The sequence below is a fragment of the Mugil cephalus genome, chromosome 1, assembly GCF_022458985.1.
Source record: "Mugil cephalus isolate CIBA_MC_2020 chromosome 1, CIBA_Mcephalus_1.1, whole genome shotgun sequence".
Classification (NCBI taxonomy): domain Eukaryota; kingdom Metazoa; phylum Chordata; class Actinopteri; order Mugiliformes; family Mugilidae; genus Mugil; species Mugil cephalus.
Genome location: NC_061770.1, coordinates 50,485,756 through 50,504,653, shown reverse-complemented (window position 1 = coordinate 50,504,653; position 18,898 = coordinate 50,485,756). Strand labels below are relative to the sequence as shown.

General features: G+C 40.6%; 1 protein-coding gene across 2 annotated transcripts in view; it reads left to right on the top strand.

The window, feature by feature from the left end:
* Positions 1-18,898, top strand: part of htr2cl1 (5-hydroxytryptamine (serotonin) receptor 2C, G protein-coupled-like 1) — a 147,889-nt gene that overhangs the window by 117,794 nt on the left and 11,197 nt on the right. For both annotated transcript variants that reach the window (XM_047571894.1, XM_047571886.1), the window contains exon 6: positions 8,944-9,144. In XM_047571894.1, the coding sequence (XP_047427850.1) occupies positions 8,944-9,144 (201 nt within the window). The remainder of the gene's footprint in view (positions 1-8,943; positions 9,145-18,898) is intronic.

Below are 18,898 nucleotides of genomic sequence, written 5' to 3'. Positions count from 1 at the left end.
GAGTCAATTGGACATGTATTGCAACTTTTTGGCCTATACTAGAAATTGAGGATATATTGACTTCAAACTAAAACGTTTTTAAATCTCCGTTTTATGTTCCCCAGTTTTAAACCTAGTGGTAACGAAAAAACAGTGTGTCACTTTTAATCAGTATGAAATAATTTGTACCCACAAGCCTCAAAAACATGCAAATTTAGATTTAGATGTGTGGGATTTTGTCCACCGCCCCTTTGTGTCCTTGGCATTACTTGGCCAAAGTTGCTGCTGCTTCACAAGCCTTTACTTTGTAGCTATCAGCCATCCTTTAGGAATGCTAAGCAGGACGGGGAAGGTTGATTGCTGCTTAATGGGCTGCGTATGGTCAACGGACGCACTCTCCCGTTCGCTACGTGTCTGTTAGTTGAGGCGGCTGCTGCTGCTGATTGCTCACTGTGGTAATCACTGCTTCACACACACACACACACACACACATAGAAACACTGACAAATCTGTCTCTTCCTCTCTCCTTTTCACAAACAGATTCACCAACACCTCGGAGACGGATCGGCAGTGTACCTCTCTAATATTTATACACACATCCAAAAAAGAGCAGTAGTCTGTGCAGATGCGCAAACGCTCTCACACACTCGAACGGCGCATGGATCCGTGGTTGCAGCATTATAAATCAGACTGGTACTTGACTGCACCATTCCCCTCTGCTAGCCGAGAGACAGACTAGACACACAAATACTAATACACACTGGCACGTCACACAATGTTCCCATTTGAATTGACAGTGATTTGTTTCCGGTTATGGAAATGACAATGATGTTGAGGATGATTACGATGATGAATAAAAAAAAACTATGTGGATTGTATTTTTAGCATCTTTTTAAATCATTTGTTTTCCATGCACACATGTATTGCTTTCATTGGATAAGTGATTAAACACAACTGTGGAATTTAAACCAGCACACACATCCACAGTGGCCCGAAACAAAAATGATGGGATACTGTGAGTGTTCCTGTACAGTCGTGATCCTTCTAATCATCCTGATCAAATCATATTTCTTTAATAAATCTTTGGGAATGACGTACTTCCAGGCGACCTTCAGCCAAGTGTCCATTAAACCAAGGCATGACCTCGTTTTGTATTCTGCAGCTTGTAAATGTTGGGGGGAAAAATTCCAAAGTACAGCACATAAGGAGGAAAATAAAGGTCACTTGTAGACTTGATGAGTTCTACTGCACGGAGTTGGATCAGTTGGTCCAAGTGATATTACCCCAATCATCTTTTGTGGGAGCTGAAGACTTTGATGAGATTTGGCGTATAAGAAATTTTTTACCAGACCTCATTTCTGCTTGAGGCTGCCTTGCCTTGCATAATGATTATATTGTAGGTAGCGTAGTGTCTAAAATTATTAGAGGAGTACAATACCGTGTTAAAAACACTTGACATAAGGGGATGGGAACCCATTGTCTGATGAGTTTTCCTCTAGTGGGCAACGTCTAGTGTTTTGGGGCTTTCATTGTAGCCAACGGATATCGGGGTAACTTAGGATATATTGGTCATTTAGGCCAAGTCAGCCTGTTATGTGTTGAGGTGAATTCCAATCAATGTTCTTTTAAAAGATTCGATATCAGTTCAGAAAATCTGCAAATTAAATGTATGTCATTTCCTGTGCCCTCCCACCAGAAAGCTTGCTGCAGTCTGACAAGAGTTGTTTTGCATGACTAATCTAAACCACGGAGCAAGATCAGTCCATATGTTGGGGGAGAGCCAAACCATGACAGTGGTCCAACTCTGTCAGTCCTGAAAGCTGATGTGTGGCAGCATTTCAGACTGAAAGAAAAGTATGATGGCAAAAAAACAGCTGCACAAAAGCAAAGCCATGTGTAAGATGGAAAAACTAGAGATACAAAATATTGCGGAAATACTAAAAATGTCAATATTATTTTTGTAATGATCTTTTTCAGTACTTGTTGCACAACTGAAATATCTGAAATCAATCAATATTGAATTCAGTCGAATCAAATTGAGACATTGTGAAACAGAATCGGTTCATGAAATTCGTAGCGATTCTCACCCTGACTCAGTAAGCAGTTTAAAACCGTAACAGCGGCTCTGTTTAAAGTATTTTCTGGATAAATGTGACATTAGCATCCATGCTGTCAGGGTATAACAAGGCCTTCTACCTAATTAGCTCTCTGCGCAAACCATTTTCCTGCATGCATTCAAATTGTGCTCAAATGGGATTGATTAATTCTACTACGACTACAAAAATAAACTAGAAAGGCCTCTACACCGAACACCAAAACCTTGTCCCTTGTCTACAGATTCTTCATATTTACATTATATGCAGTTCATTAGTTTATAGAGATCAGGGAAGATTTAACCGTCGTCCAAACTCAGTAACTATATTAGTACTCTGCAAGGACACACTGAAAAACACAAATACAATATTTCTTTTGAGTTAAGATGGTGATTAATACACGTTGATTGTGATGGGTAACAACAGATATTTTATGACAATAGTTCAGTAACATTTCCTGTGATACAGTTTGGTGTTTTGTTGACCCATCCATTCAGCCAAACCTCCTCTCTTTGCAATTTTTTATGACTTCAACTCAGCTCAGTTTTTATTGTTGCTCCCTGCAAAATGAATGTAGCAGCTAGAGTAATAATGCTGTTCTGCATGTAGCAGTTAGAGAGAAACATTATGTATTGTTCTTCTTTAAAGAACTTTTTTGATGCAAGTGAGTCTTTTATTGTAGCATGACTAATGATAGTTTTATCTCTTGTGAAAAGTGTGAAAAAAAAACTATCACGTAGATAATATCTTAATTTTCCATTTTGCTTTTCAAAAGTTATCTAAGGTTTTCCAAACTGAGACCTTATGAAGCCAGAGAAACGTTTCAAATGAGAGTAATTTAGATGATTTTCACTGGTTTCCTTTCATGGCTCTTTGTTTGCACAGTGATAAAACCTGAAAGCAATAATAAAAAACAGATAATATATGAAGTGAGGAAATTGCTCCCTTTTTTGCAGGTGTGACATAAACATAGACATAAAGAAATGTGTGTGCATGTATCTCACCTCAAATCTTACCGCCGGACATAAAATCAACACAAAAAACAAAAGTCTATGAATTTGTAATGTACAGGAGGGCAGAATAGATGTCAGAATGAAATGAGAAGCAACAAAACCAACAGAGAGGAAGATGATATCTTTTAGATTGAATTAAGGTAGACGTAGAGGTCACACACAGGAACATACAGCCAAAAAGTATATCACCTTTACGGTTGACTCAATCAAAGTTATCAGCACAGGCAATCTCTGTGCATTGAGTCCCAACTACACACACTCGTACGAAAACATAGACACACATCCCTCCCTGACAGATGATCAACATAATAAGTGTCATCTCGTTTTTAATGAGTTGGAAACAGACCAACAATTCACCATAGACGCGGCTCTAATATAAATCCTACTGTTAAAAAGAGAGGAAAATCTTAATAGCGCAGTTGATTACCTCACATGTTACAATCTCGGCTTCATTTAACTTCACAGAAGACACCTTTTGAAATGAGAAGCCTTTAATCAAAATTTTTTTATGAAATACTTGCGATGTATGCTAATTCTAAAGCTGTAACGTTTATTCATCCTTGAACCAGATGATGTATGAGAGTATCACAGCATGAAGGCTCCTGTGAGGATTTCTCATTGTGCTCTGGCATATTTTCATTTCAGACATGAGCGAGTTAGCAGCCTAATATACCACATTTACATCTTTGCAGATCTGTTTCTGCAGGACGAGGCACAAAAAATCTTGTTTGCTAGTTCTGTGGAGGCAAAAGATTAAACCATGTTTTGTCAAGGCTAACATTCATTTTGGTTATTCAAAGTGATTTTACCGTATCAACACCCATTATGGTTTCAAAGTGATTTCCACCATGGTACAACACACACATTCACACATGCGTGCATGCTCCACAACCTCGGCACTGGCATTTGACCCTGGAACAAAAACATCCAAGAAAGCCAGTCACAGACGAAGAAGAAGGTAAACTGAGGGATAGCGCACAACTTATCTGCACCTGAAGTAGTGTGCACATTACGTACGAGATGAAAGAGACGAGATCCATATAATTGTTGTTTGAAATGCATGAACGACTCTTTTAATTATATGACGTAAAAGGTCAACTGGAAAGGGGGCCATATAAACATGGTATTAACCCACTGAAAAGACACATATCGCCACCTAGTGTGAAGGAGGAGGAGGACATGTTCCTGTCAGTTATTCGATTTTCTCCGCTGCATGTAAACTGGGACAAGGACCACATTCAGAAAGTTGAATGTAAACGCACTGTCTTTCACGAGGACACTCGCTAACCTTCTGGTTGGTGGATAACTTCCCTTCATTTAGGAAATGGCAAATTGTTTGTCATGTAATTGTTCAGGCTGACTTTGTGTAGTCCAATCGAGGCTACAAAGACGCCTTTGTGAAGATTCATCTTTGCATTTGTGATTTCGCTACATATACATTGAAATCTAAAGATATTAAACATATTATCATTAAAAATGAGGATTTAGGTGCTGTATGGCTTTTATAGATAGATAGTTTGGCTTCACAAAAAAATCCATCCTTCTCAACACCAGTCAGGACAACAAAAAACAAATGATACCAAGCTGGCAACTGGTGTTGTAGAGTTGCGGGAAGACGTTTCACCACTCCGTCAAGCTTCTGACTGGTGGGAAGTCGGGATTTAAATAGGAATATCTGTGGGTGCTGCTTATCAGAAACTCTTCAGACTAAAACAGGATAAAACTGTTTCCTCCAAATAGTATCCTGTAATTAACAGACACTAGTCATATGAGCTTCTGGTAAATACGCTGAGCGACTCAGATTTGCCCCGAGTGCCACTGCTAAATGCTGGTTCTGTGTTGCTTTTTAAATACTCTATATTCTGGCTCGACTGTGAAACAGTGAAACAGACTGTGCATAATGTAGGGAGGTCATGATTCAAACATAAGAGTGAATCATAATCAAGGCAGATCAAATGGGGATTGTATTTTCATCCAAGTTACTTGGATGAGTCCGCTTGGATGAATCCAGCTGCCCTTGTTTCAGTAATGTGGGGGGGTTTGTGGGTGGTGAGGCCCTGACTCTATCAGAGGCAGATTTACAATTTGAACCCAATTAGAAAAACATAATGAAACAATAGAAAAAGGTGAGTGTGGCATTGAAATATGTTTGTATAAACAACAAAATTGTTGTTTGTTTGTTGAATATGGTATCCCACAGGGGTCTATTTTGGGGCCACTCTTCTTTGTATTATATAAAAATGATCTTATATTCTGTATGTTTTATAAAAGCTTCCCAATGATGAATTAAAGCTGCCGTATGGTTTAAATGTAATAAATTATTTTAGAAAAAAAAAATATCCCTAAACATAAAAAAGACAAACCTAATCATTTTCACTCTAATAGAAATCAGAGCAACACTGAACAAGTCAAATTAGAAATAAATGTTAGTCCGACTGAGTATTGTCCACTAGAATTCTGGGGGTCCATATGAATGAGTTCATATTAATGAATTAACAAAGAAGCTATCAAAATATGTGTCTTTTCTTAAATTGAGGCATTTTTTACCCCAAGAGGCACTCACCTGGAACAATACATTTCCCAGTCACAGTACATTTAAATCATAGACCAATGGAGAAAGCAAAGCACGTCCTCGCCTGCTTCCACAGACCTCACATCCCTACCTGGTTTTCAGCATTTTGGGTATACAATTACAATTACAGACATGTTGGTTCATGCTTCTAAATTCAGCATGGTGATAGTGGCCTGGAGGGTCAGGTGTACGGAGATGGATTGATTGTGTTTTCTTTTCAGATTTGAAAGATTTGGGGTGGGAAATACACAAGACAGTTACTTAGGCAGTTTGAGTCTGCAAGACCCATTAGTGACCAGCTGAATGTGGGGCTTTAGGAACTGGTGTTAATGCAACTGACACCTCGACAGAGAAAATCCTTTCTTTTATTGGAAGCTGATGTCCCTCCAAGCCGAGGTATGAAACATAATCCATCTTTATTCCAATTTCATGGTGATTCATAATTATGTTTGAAGCGTGACCTCCCTACATTATGCACAGTCCAATTATATTCTGGCTCAACTGTAAAACAAAAAGCGTATTTAAAAAGCACCATGAACCCCAAGTGCTGTTACGTATTTTATAACCACCGTTCAGTCGCGGCACTCACGGCAAATCTGAGTCTCTCAGTGTATTTACCAAAAAAACCCAACACACCCGCTAGCCAGCTGAGTAACACCTTGTGTGTGTGAGTGTGTGTGTCATGCAGTGCCCCCAATAAGTGTCTGACCTCTGAGAAGTTACGCAAGCTTCCTCCCCCTCTGCGCACACACACAAAAAAAAGTATATGATTCACTTCAGAACATGCAGCTCATGCTAGGAAAAGGGGATTAAGGTGTGTGTGCATGTGTGCATGTGGGCATGTGCGCGTGTGCGTGGCTGCAGGTCTCGTCCTCTGCAAAGAAAGGGCTGTTCAAATAAATATCTGCGGACACAGAAAAACAAGGGGAGACACACATTGCGGTGTATGTCCTCTTTAGAAAGCTGACACAGCTGGAATTAAAACACAAGCAAGGTTCAAAGACGCAGCAATGTGTATTACACTTCACTTTGTTTTGGTTCTGGGTAGGACAACTTTTTGGGGGAAATAACTCTCCCAGCTGATTGCCTTTACCAGATGATTGAGTGCGCTGAGTCAACTTTATTACAGTCTGCTTCTGCAGCGGGGAAACACTGACATAAATTTCATATAGGACCTGTTGGAAGAAAGTGACAAAAATATATGAGCTACAGTATGTGAGCCAGCGTGGTGAAAAACACAGAGGTAATGAGCTTGACTGATCTCTTACACTGTACTGTATATGATTAAGTATTTTATTTGCTACTTGGAGAGTTGTAGTTGAGTGTTGCCTTTCCTTTTCGGATTTCTTCAAAAGCCACATTCAAAACAGGCACTGGCGAGACAGTGAGATCTGCGAGCTGCTCTGCATCCGTGGAGAGGAGGAAATTTGGTGCAGATATCGGACACTGTGCAGGACACAGTGAAGAAGCAGGAGTTTGACCGGTCCATTCGGCAGGTTATCAACAAACTGATCAACAGCAGGATGAGCAGGAGCGTTCACACGAAGCAAAACAATATTTTTTTCCCCAGTTTTCCTTGGTGTCGTTTCGAGGAAATTCAGCCTAAAGGTGGACCCATTGCAAAACCACATCTAGTTGTAGGAAGGTTGTAATGCATATCCCAGACCTATGCATGGCACTGTTTCTGCTATAAAATTCCAAAAAAGAAGAAGCAGCAGCGCATGTGTATACAAACATACAGTCAAGATTACAGTCTGTAATCCTTTGTAGCTCATTGTGGTAGTGAAGTAACAGTATATATTAACCTAGCCACACAACAAGGGTCAATATCTGATTCAGCACTATCACAAGCCTGTAGTCCACCATTGATTGAGGGGTGAGGCATTGACATCATCGTGTTTGTAACAGACGTTGACGCGAAAAAAAGAATGCACAGGCTCTGTAATTTTTCTTTTTCCCCCTGGGACCTGCATTCATAAAGGTGTGGTTCTAGTCACAGGAAGATCCGGATCCATCATGGACGGCCAGCAAAAACATGCAAGATTTATGTGGTTTCATAGAAAAATCAGATTTGTGCAAACGTGGCCTTAAATTTGTAACAACGATGTTGTCGACATGATGATGTATGAGAGAGAGGAAAAAAACAGGCAGGCAGCTATCTCAGCAGGAGGTCACACTCAGGTGAAAGCTGCCAGTGTGAAAGCACACCAAAGGTGGGCTGACCCAGGTCAACCCGCTACTTTCAGTGTGAAAGTGGTATAACAAAAAACTCCCTGTTGTATTTTTGTTCCACAACTGCTTTGTTGTTTTTCCAAGTGACAGACTGGCTGGGATGGAAGGTAGTGAACTTTTGCCCCTCCCTCCATGACCCAAAGTGTTGGTCCTGCAGAGTAATTGGGCGAGGCGCTGACTCCCTACCAGGGTGTCACACAGGCACTAGCTTTAACCTTTGATCTCCCATCAGTGGGTGAGGGTTGGGGAAGGGGAGTAAAACCGGAGCACACCCTCAGGGATCAACAGAGCCACTAAAGGCTGCTTCTTTTTTGGCTTCTTAAACGACAAAGCATATCTGATGCTGGCCTCAGTTTCCTGCTGGTGGGTAAATAACTATTTCACACAGCTGACACAGTTAAATCACACCCGGTGTGGACAGGAGAGGTTATTTGTCACCCACCTCAGCTGGGAGAGCATTAGACTGAAGATCTAAAGGTCCCTGGTCCAATCCCGTGTTTTGTCAGATTTCCTTTATATCTCGTTTCACTATACAGTACACAAGATAGGTAAACTCTTTAACCCTGTGGGATGGCAAATGATAATAAACTGCACTGCATGACTTCAGGTGCCATTCTCTTAGGCAAGAAGTGGGTTCATATCATTTCAACGTAAGCCTTTAAGAATTCATTTGTCTTTTTATGAGTAGCCTAGGCAGAATCTTCTTTGTCTTTGTCCTTTGCACATTTCTGCAGCACAACTTCATACTATCTGTAGAATAACCACAATAATGATTAACTATTTTTAATTTCTTATGGGACCAGGGAAATGTAGTGTTTGCAAAGCGCACATTGATGTACTCTGATTAACTTAAGTTCAGCATCTTAAGCCTTCATAGTCTGCTAACCTTGTTGACATCCACTCAGCCAGGCCCTCAGGGCAGATTGAACATAATTGCATCACTTTCAGAGCATCAACTGTAGCGGAGGTAAAAACAACCAGCAGCAGCTGGGAGTAAACGGTCTGCCTAACAACTAACCAGGCCATGCTCTGTCTCCCTTCCCTCTCCCTGCAGACTACGCCTGGCCTCTCCCCAACGCCCTGTGTCCAATCTGGATCTACCTGGATGTGCTGTTCTCCACCGCCTCCATCATGCACCTGTGCGCCATTTCTCTGGACCGGTACGTCGCCATCCGTAACCCCATAGAGCACAGCCGCTTCAACTCCAGAACCAAAGCCATGATGAAGATCGCTGCCGTCTGGACCATATCGATAGGTATGACGTACTTTTTGTGCTTGACCATGCTTCTAAGCATACCTTATATTCATAAGGTATAAACAAAAAATCACGAAACTAAAGGCTAATCACCGGATCAATTACAGCTAGATTTGCATGACTGTGCCTTTCTGGACACATCGTATATTTATAAAGGTTTGTGAAAAAGAAGTGATCTTTATTGATTCCAACAGCACACCGGATAATGTCATTGAATCATAAAAACTCATGTTTTGGTCTGTAGCCATACCGTTTCTGAAATGTAATTTTCCGCCTCAATGCCAATACAGCGGGAGGCCAATTGCCAACTCGTCCCACAACTCGCCTTTCACATAATGCCACGTCTGGTTTTAATTGGAAACATCTTTTTGGGTGTGCGTAAACATTTAACAATAGCTGTTTCTAACATTCGTTTACTTAGCAGGTTAAAATGAAATGCTTATTTACTGTTGATAACCTCATGGCAAGCTGCCCTTGCTTAATTAGTCTGCAGAAGAGTGTTGAATAGGCCCAGAACGATAATCTGGAGCTTTTCATTTTTTATTTTTTTTATTCAGTGTCACAGTGTTCAGTGCGTTCTACAAACTGTAAGGCAGTGATTTGAAAAGCAAAGCACCGCTGCATTCTTCATGAGAGAGGTCTGTAGGTCAGTGCCGCATAATGGTGCTGAATTTTTACACTGTACTATGTCAGTTCTTTTCTCCTGCATTAATTGATTTATGATTCAACGTCAGTGGTCCCTGGACTGGTACCGAGCCACAAAGCATTTGCACCGTGCTGCGAATCACCTAAAAATCTCCTTGAATAGTAAGCATAGCATTGTAGGACGTTTTTTTCTCATGACCAAAAGGAGCTCACTGGCTTCTAAACCACCACAGACAAAATGACTAGCACTATCGGGAGTGTATAAAAGAACGTGCTCTTCAACTTGCTCTCTGAATCACTTTGTCGTTTCAAGGATGGATGAGCGTTGGTTCAGACAGGCCATGAAGTCAAACCCAGCTCACAATCCCAGCTGCTCCAGCTGAAAGTTAATCCATGAGCCAGCCCACATTAACTGAGGCACCGACTCATCCAGGGTGGCTTTATTTATGACTGGTACTTTAGTCTGCCTTCCTTGTTGCTGTTTCCTTTGTAAGGCGCTTTGTGACCCAGCTCCACCCCAGCTCCTCCGTTTATGTTAAATTGGTCCTGATCAGTGTCATTTATATGGCACTGATGTCTCACTGTTGTGTATGTGAGCAGTTTGCCACTGATCTCCCCGTCTGAAGTTTGTTTTTTGATCCTGTAAGGTGTCTATTAAAAAACAGCACAAGTCGTAGATGCTATATCAATTAAAGCAGGGGTCTTCAACGTCTTTCAGGCCAAGGACCCCAAACTGATGAGAGATTTAGTAGGGAGCCCCCTCTCTGTGTTTTATATTAAACTTCGCTTACTGCTATTTGTAAGTATACATTATTATCATCATCATTTTGCATTCAATATTAAGCTATTCAAATAATATGCAGGTTCAGCTGTAATTTTTTCTTCCAACCTTGCAACAGTAGGGTGGAAATTAAAAGAAAATAAAACAAATTAATCCATTTTGGCCTCATGGGAGTGAGTTGCACTGTTAGCTTCTCTTCTGCTCTTCTGAATAGGCTCTCAGCCAACTGGGGGAACCTGACAGAGTCAGCGTGTGATGTGCAGCCTCGTGATTGGCTCAGCAGTGATAGGGGCGGGGCCTACTGTGTGCAGGAAGCTTAGATTGAGTCTAGCATGGCGCTCTGTGTGAAACGCTGCTGTTCTGTTGAGGCAGCTCCTGTATTGCTGAATGAGTGAAGTGCTGACTGGAAGATAACGTCTTCTGCCTCAATCTGTCCCTTACTAAAATATGCTGGATTCATGTTAACGTGTATTTAAAGAAATTTAAATTTGTGGGGGAAAATAAAAAAGTAAAAATAAATTGAAAATGTCCAACCAAAGATTTTGCGACCCGCCCACAATGCCTCCACAGACCCCCTAGGGGTCGCGGACCCCCTGCTGAAGACCTAGGAATTAAAGTATTTATACCTGAACCTCAGCAGGCTTCTTATTAGATGATCTGATCTTATTAGATTAGAAAGAAGGGGTCAGAATTTTCCGTGCGTGTCCAATCTTTGAGAACAAGGAGATAGATTTCAGACCAATAACATTAGTTGTGGTCTATGTTGCCATGATACATAGTTCCATTTCTTGGGAGGTGTATGTCAGGTTATGGTGAGCTATGCTGTACATGTGGTCTAACAGCTACGTGCAATGATAAATCTGCCTTACGCAGGTGGAAGGGTGGGGAGGACTCAGAATCGGACCAAACAGCCAAAAACAATGCACTGCAAATGCAAATGAGGTTTCATTGACGAAAGTGGTTCTCGCTGAGCTGTGTTCAAGGTGGAAGATAAAGTGTGAAGCATTCAAAGCTGAACTGGGGCAAAACAAGTGTGCAGAAACCTTCTGGGAACCATTCTGGACATTTGCTGGGATACTGGGAAAAATTTGAGCTGAACTGTTTGTAGCTGAATTCGTAACAAGAAATACGAAGGAATAGATTACTCGACCATAATCAAGCTGGGTGTCCTGAGACGTGCCTGGAAGAATTTCCAGTCCATTTCACCGTCACAAAAAAGTTAACAAATTCACTTCCACATGCGTGGTTTATGGTTGTTTTATTGCATTGTTAATTTGTCCATGCCCGCAGGCAACCACAGCTCGCTAGATGACTTCAGGATCCTCTAGACCAGGCAAGTCAAACTCAGTTTGGCTCTGGGGCCGGATCCAGAATTTCTGTTCTCAGGTGGGCCGGAACAGTAAAAGAATGTCAACTCCAAATATTTAGCTTTGTTTTTCAGTACTATGCTTTATCATTCAGCCTACATTTGTAGCCTACCCTACATATTATAATCACGGATGACAAGGGATCTTTTCTTAGCACAACACATTTATTCAAAAACAATGGGAAAAAAAATGATTTTTCATGTTTGGCCGTGAATGTGTTAACAACTGGTTTATTTTAACAGTTGAGTGAATGCAGTTTTACACCTGAACCAACTCACCACACTAAACAAACTCAAGTGGGAGCTATAAAAAAATATTTTCGCCTTAATTGTCATACTGCTCTGAAATAAATGAAAAAAGAAATACAAAATAAAATAAATAAATAAATAAAAAAGTTATAGCAGTGCATGGGCAATAGGATTAGACTACATCAGATCAAACTACTAGGCTGGGCCTACTGAAGTTGAGAATATACTGCACAATATTAATTGTCTTTAATATGACATACTTGTCTTTATGATGAGTGGCGCCGAACATTAAACTCTTTGAACACTGCAACTTGCTGATTACATACCAAGCACACTGGTTTTGCATTCACTTCTGTGAATAAATACTTCTCGGTCCATTTCTCCTGGAAAACTCTGCACTCCGTGTCCACTCTTCTTTTTTTGACAGTGCCATTTTGGGAAGGGTGTGTTGACCGATAACTTGTTTAGTAGTGGTGAATGGTGAAGCAAGATTGCCGGTTTATTTTTACTTGAACACATCACGTTCCGAATGTTTATTTCCTGTGACTAACTCGTGTCAGTACCGCATGCTTGACGTGAGCGCTTTTACACATTTACTGCCCTCTAGCGGCCGGAGGGAGCATTTGGTTTGTATTTATTTTAAAAAATCACAACTTTTAATAGAAATTAGCTAGAGACTCGCTTCTTTTTTTTGACATACTCAGAAATTTATGCCGGGCCGGATTAAATGACCCAACGGGCCGGGTGCGGCCCGCGGGCCGTATGTTTGACATGCCTGCTCTAGACGTTTAGAAAGATCTCCTCCTGGCTTCCTAGACGAGTGGGAACAATGTCCGTTTGTTGATGCCCAGAGCACACTGTTGCAGCTGCAACTGATTTACATCATATACTTTTCTAATCCCCAGAGGACAATGCAACATTTTTCATACTCGTCTTTATCGGCGGCAAATACACTAATATGTAAATGAATGAAATATGTAATCTGAAAATTGAACGGGTGGCCGTAGCCAGGAGGTGTTTTGACATTAAGAATGGGTGACACAGCACTTGTATAGTCAGTGTCAGTAAATATTCACACACTGATGCCTTAAAGGCAGGGTTTATAATCACAGGAGCAAAACCAATCATCCGCCCCAATCTTATGATTCATGCTGTGTTTTTTTTTTTTTTCATTGATATCTTACTACATTTAGTATCTCATCTTGGATTATTTTGTATTCATGAAATAGACCAACATCCAGATACTTTTTCAAATAACAGAAAGATTATGGAAAAAAACATGTGTGAGTGTAATCTCACCATAAGGTCTATTTAGTAGCAGTGATACAGCTTTTTCTTCACGTTGCATCTTTAGATGGAGTCTGGGTAGATTTGGATTTTGGAGGTGCTTCGGTTTTTGTTATCTAAAGTTCTTAATCTGGAAACAGAAGTCTGATATTTGTCACCTCACCAGTCTTTTTAGGGGCTGTTCTGGAGCTTTGGAGCATGATATGATTCCCATCTTTCCAACCTCCACTTCCTTTCCCCTTCCTTCTACCTGTACCTTGTTAAAGCAATCTTTTCAGATTGAAGTAATCCGTTTGTCAAAAGAGCGTGCGTGTTCTGGATGAGAACGCTGCCTCCCCTCTGAGCAACGTGTCGAGGGTTGGGATGACTTTTAAAACTTTTCTCTCAGCCCTCCCTCGGTCCATGTGACCTCCAGCTTCCGCTGATGTTACGCCGTGCCCTTTAACACCCAGGAGGACTTCCATGTCTTAACACACACACACACACACACACACACACACACACACACACACACACACACAGATCAGTCTGAGTGTTTACTTACACCCTCTGTCCCTATGGTAAATGCAACTCAAAGTCATCGGATTAGTACATAAAAACCCCAGGGATAGATTGTTGCTGCGTGTAAAGTCACAGTGTTCTTCCAGGAGGAATTGCACATGTGCTCTTTTAAATATCTGCTCTCTCGGATTCATATGCGGGACTTATTGTTGACTGAAGCTTTCTGGAGCAGGTGCGGTTCTTGATGAAAGGATGTAAAATTAAAAAGATTTTTTTCGTGAGAGTGCGTGTTGTCTGGATTATACAGTATTATCGTTAGATTGACTTACAAGGAAGTCTAAATTGCACAGTCTGGAAAAGAAATAGTCTTAAATTAATAAAAAACATACATATACCTTGTGGGTGATGAGGCATTTGGAAAACCAAACTAAGTTTCAATTAAGTTGCCGTGTGAACATCTACTTGTTAGTAGACGTGGACACTGGAATTTCACTAATAATCAGGTTCATACTCCATCAAAGGAGAAATATTATGCATGTATCAGTGAAGTCATGTTATATTCAAAATATAAGAAGCTGAAACTAAATAACTGAAGAAGTTACTTGGGTGGCAGCTTTCTTGAATTGTAAGTGTAAATACATAAACAAAATCAATGTTTTTTTTTTGAGCTTCTCTTTCATTTCTTTATTCTTTGTTGTGCTGATGTGAGGTTTAGAAAAACCTCAGAGACGATTGGCTCATCAGCACTTTTTGCCATAAGCTTTTCCTTGAGAAATCACTTCTTGAAGATGCCCTGACAGGCTGACTTGACTGATGCTTCCAGTTACCAGGAAGAGTTCTACCTGACCCTTCACCGTTCACTCGTTCACATCCAACTGCTTTTTATTGAGGTCTGACAGGGACTACGGCCATCAGTGCTAAAGGATTTCCAACAGAAGATGCGTTGGTGTACTGTGAGGAGATTTTCTGTCTATTTTTTGATGTTTCTTCTACAGTTTTTGTGCAACTTCTGTCTGTGTTTGCTCCTCAGATCCCCTAGAAGTGACACATACTCTTAAATACTAGTCAAAATGCTACAGCTTCCCTTTTTTGTGAAATGTAGCAGCTGCCATGCAGAAATTCCCTCAGTGCATTTTACCCACAGCCCTCATGCATTTGAATACATATAATTTAGCTGTCACAAGGGCTGCTTTGAAGTCAGGTTTTAAGTCTGGGCAAAGAGAGTATTTATTCCAGAGGTGAATCGGGCTGAATCAGCTCTTAAACATCTGTCCTGATCCAGGTGGAAAAAAATTATTGAAGTCTCAAGGCTTATAAAGTCCAATCCTCCCTCCTTTTTTTATTGCTGATGATTTATGTACAGTCCCTAACTAACTGTAATACATTTACTACAAATGGACGTAGCTGTTATTGCTCTTTGGTCTTTTCTACTTCGCTCACTGATCAAGTAGATTGACCCTTCCAGATGACTTCCTTCCCCCTTCCCCTGTGGCTCTTTACAACCTGCTGCTCCTGAATCAGAAGAAATCCCTAGCTTTCCTGCTGGCATTTTCTTGACCCCTCTAAAGGTTATTCGCTGCTACACGTGGCAGTGATTGAGATCCGGGAGGGTTTTTACCAGCATTACTGCTAGAGGATTAGCGGCAACACATCCGACAGGAAATCTCTGCAGTCATTCTCTCTGGTGGACGCTGTTTGAGTTTGGAGGTTGTTTCAGTCCACCCAGATTGCTCACGCAGCTCAACTACAGAGAATTATATATATTATATATTATATATATATTATATAAGACTACTAATTTATATTGACATTTGCTGGTGGTAAAAAAAAAAAAAATACCTTTTTAGCATAGATACAGACAGACAACAGAAGAACAGCTCCTTAAAAGTGAAGCGAAAGCCAGTATAGCTCCTCCTAGTGGCTGGCTGCAGCTTAGGTCATAAACTCTGTCTCTTCTATGATTGTGGATGGGATCTGGGGCGAACTTAAACTGTAAAATACACCTTTTGGTGTTTTCAAGGATGGTTTCTGTCATTTTAGGTAGTTAATATAATATTCTTTTTTTCTGATTTTGTTTTAGTTAAGTTGAAAAAATGACGTACCTTTGTAACTGGTGGAGTGAGAGCAAAAACGTGAGTGAGTCGGAGGGAAGTGTGGTTTATGTGGCTCCACTTTCGGACCATAAACTTGCAAGATGGTGCCATCTGTATCCCTGGAAAACAGGTGTGAGTTTGGCCAATGCAAGGAAGAAGACATTGTCCATATTTATATACAGTCCATGCTTTTTAAATTTACAGTCCAGTCTTGTGTTCGTGCTGCATCGTAATTCTGTTTATTTTATCATCGAGATTTAGACAGATATTTGCACTGCACCATTAAATAAAAAACATGGACTGGAGGTTTTGTGACACTTTTTATGTTCCAAATAGTCACTGTTTTTTTTATTCACAGAGACTCATATCACATCACATGTCATCTCAGAGCATCAGCTGAGAGGAAAGATTTGACCTCCGACTGAACTCCACCATCATCTTGAATATCGGCTCCATCTGCTTAAAGCTGAGGAAATATAACTTCTCCCCACATTTCCCTTTGATGATTTTCTAAGATTCCCTCCATTGCTTTTGGATAAATTATAACACATGCAAATCCTTTCTCTTAAATCCCTGAGCGAAGTGCCGAGGCCTCACAATGCCGCTAGCTGTTGCTGACTGAGGATTTGTAGTACAGCTCACCACCTGATGATTTTGCAGATCCCCACTTGTTGCCACAGCAATCTTCCTGCAGCAGTTTCCTGCCCACTAACACAGCCGCGCCTCAACGTGCCAACAAGCGAGCGTGTCCGTTTACCACATCATTGTGCTCTCTGTGGATTCACAGAGTGGGCGAGTAGATGTGGCTCCAGCAGATAACTGCTGTATTATCATCCTGATGGAGGGAGACCTGCTGCATTTTTAGAACAGTTGAAACAGCTAGGTGTGAAATCTGACTTCTGGCTGTGTGAGATGTCACCTGCTTCATGAAGTAAAGGGTTTGTCCGTTTAATTTAAGTGGTGTCTGACCGTAGATTTTTTTTTTGATTTGCTCCAATGTAATGGAAATTAATGAGAGATTTTTAGGTTCAATCCCCGGAATGTGCCACATGCCGAAGTGTCCTTGAGAAAGACATTGAACCCCCAGTGCTCCCAGTGAATGTTTAGCGAATAGGTGCAAGCGAATGCGTAGATGCGTCCATTTCTGTAAAGCGTTTTGAGTACCAATAGGTAGAAAAGTGCTATATAGAAACATCATCGAGACCAGATTTTGTATCAGGCTGTAAAGACGTTTATCTTTACTGTAACCTCAGGTCAACTAATTACTCACCTTTGGAGCCAGCCTCAAGTGGTCATTTGGGGAGCTGCAATCTTTATTGCATTGTCAGCCCTATTAGTTGCAGTGCGGGTACTCATGAAGACTGCTTTTAAAATAACACTGATTAAATGAGCTTAAGTTTTGTTAATAAGGTACTGATGTCAGTCAATTGATGTAATCCTTTAAAAGCCTCAAGTCACAGCAATCACCTTCCTTCCACACACAATATAAGAGAATCATGAGTCATTCAAGACCACCTGACTGCCTCATTAGTCTAATTTGTTTGGATTCAAAGGTAATTTGTAATTTCAATGAAGATGAATGTTTGAACTTAATGCAAATAAATGCATCCTTCTGGGTGGTGTGTGTGGGCACTCGACTGCATTAGAGGAGCTGCCACTGCTCCAAATTGCATTTTGATGTTGGCCCGGTCTCTAGCGATGAAAACGATGTACCTTGCTATCACCTTATGCCAGCCCACATTATGACAAACTGTGAGACGTCCCGACTTGTCTGTGAAACGCTCCGGTTGGCAGGAGCTTTAAGAACCTTGTGTCTCTTTTCTCCTCTATGTCTCGTTATGAAAGGGAGCCCAGGTCAGCCACCACTTTTAACAAAAAAAAAAAAAGCTTTTTGAAATCAGGAACGGCACATTAGTCAGTATTATTATCACTAGTCAGAAAATCAGCTTGGCCTCAGAAGGCCTTTTCTCACCTCAGTCTTTTATCAACGCGGTCGTCTAACAAGCACCAAAGAGCCTCTAGGAGCATCCATTACGTGGTGATAGATTTTGAGAACCCTAATAGCATGTTGATTTATTACAGATGCTGCTATTACAGATACTCTCATTTCCTGTCTAACAAATGATTATACAATGCCCCATTATTTACTTTAATTATCATAAAAATAATGTCTTTGCATTGTACTACCCACTACTGGGTGTAAGTAATGAGGAGGAAATCTCGCATTTTTTATTCTTGATTTATGGTTATTACTCTGAAATAACCCTGTATGCAGGTAATGAGCCTGTAAATTCTTCTAGAAATTAAGCAGTCACTGGATTCTAGACAACCAATCCATATCTATACTGTAAAACAGTTTAGTTTAGTTTACAATGATATTTCTCCATGTGTATGGTATAATGCAAGATCAGTATTGACCTTCAAGAATGACACTAATATGAGCCTACCATTCCCATAGTAAATTCTAATGTTCCAGCTGCATAATTTTAACATCCATGGTTTTCCTCTTTAGGTTTAAAATGTATTTTCCCTAGCAGAAATGCTAGTAAATAGGGAAATGATATACAAAGAGAAATAAAAAGAGAGAGAGAGGACCAACAGGACAGGACCAACAAACAAAAACAGTTCCCAGTGCAGGGCATCATGATGTCCTAGTTTACCCCATTAAGACCCAAGGCATATTCTTAAAAGCTAAGCATTGTCTGAGAACTATTTTATCACATGGCGTCAAATCTTCCAGTTCATCAAAGCTGCTGACGTTACCAAGAAGCCCATTTTTACCAGCTAAAAAAAAAAAAAAAAAAAAAAAAATAGATGCAGTGAGCCAAATGT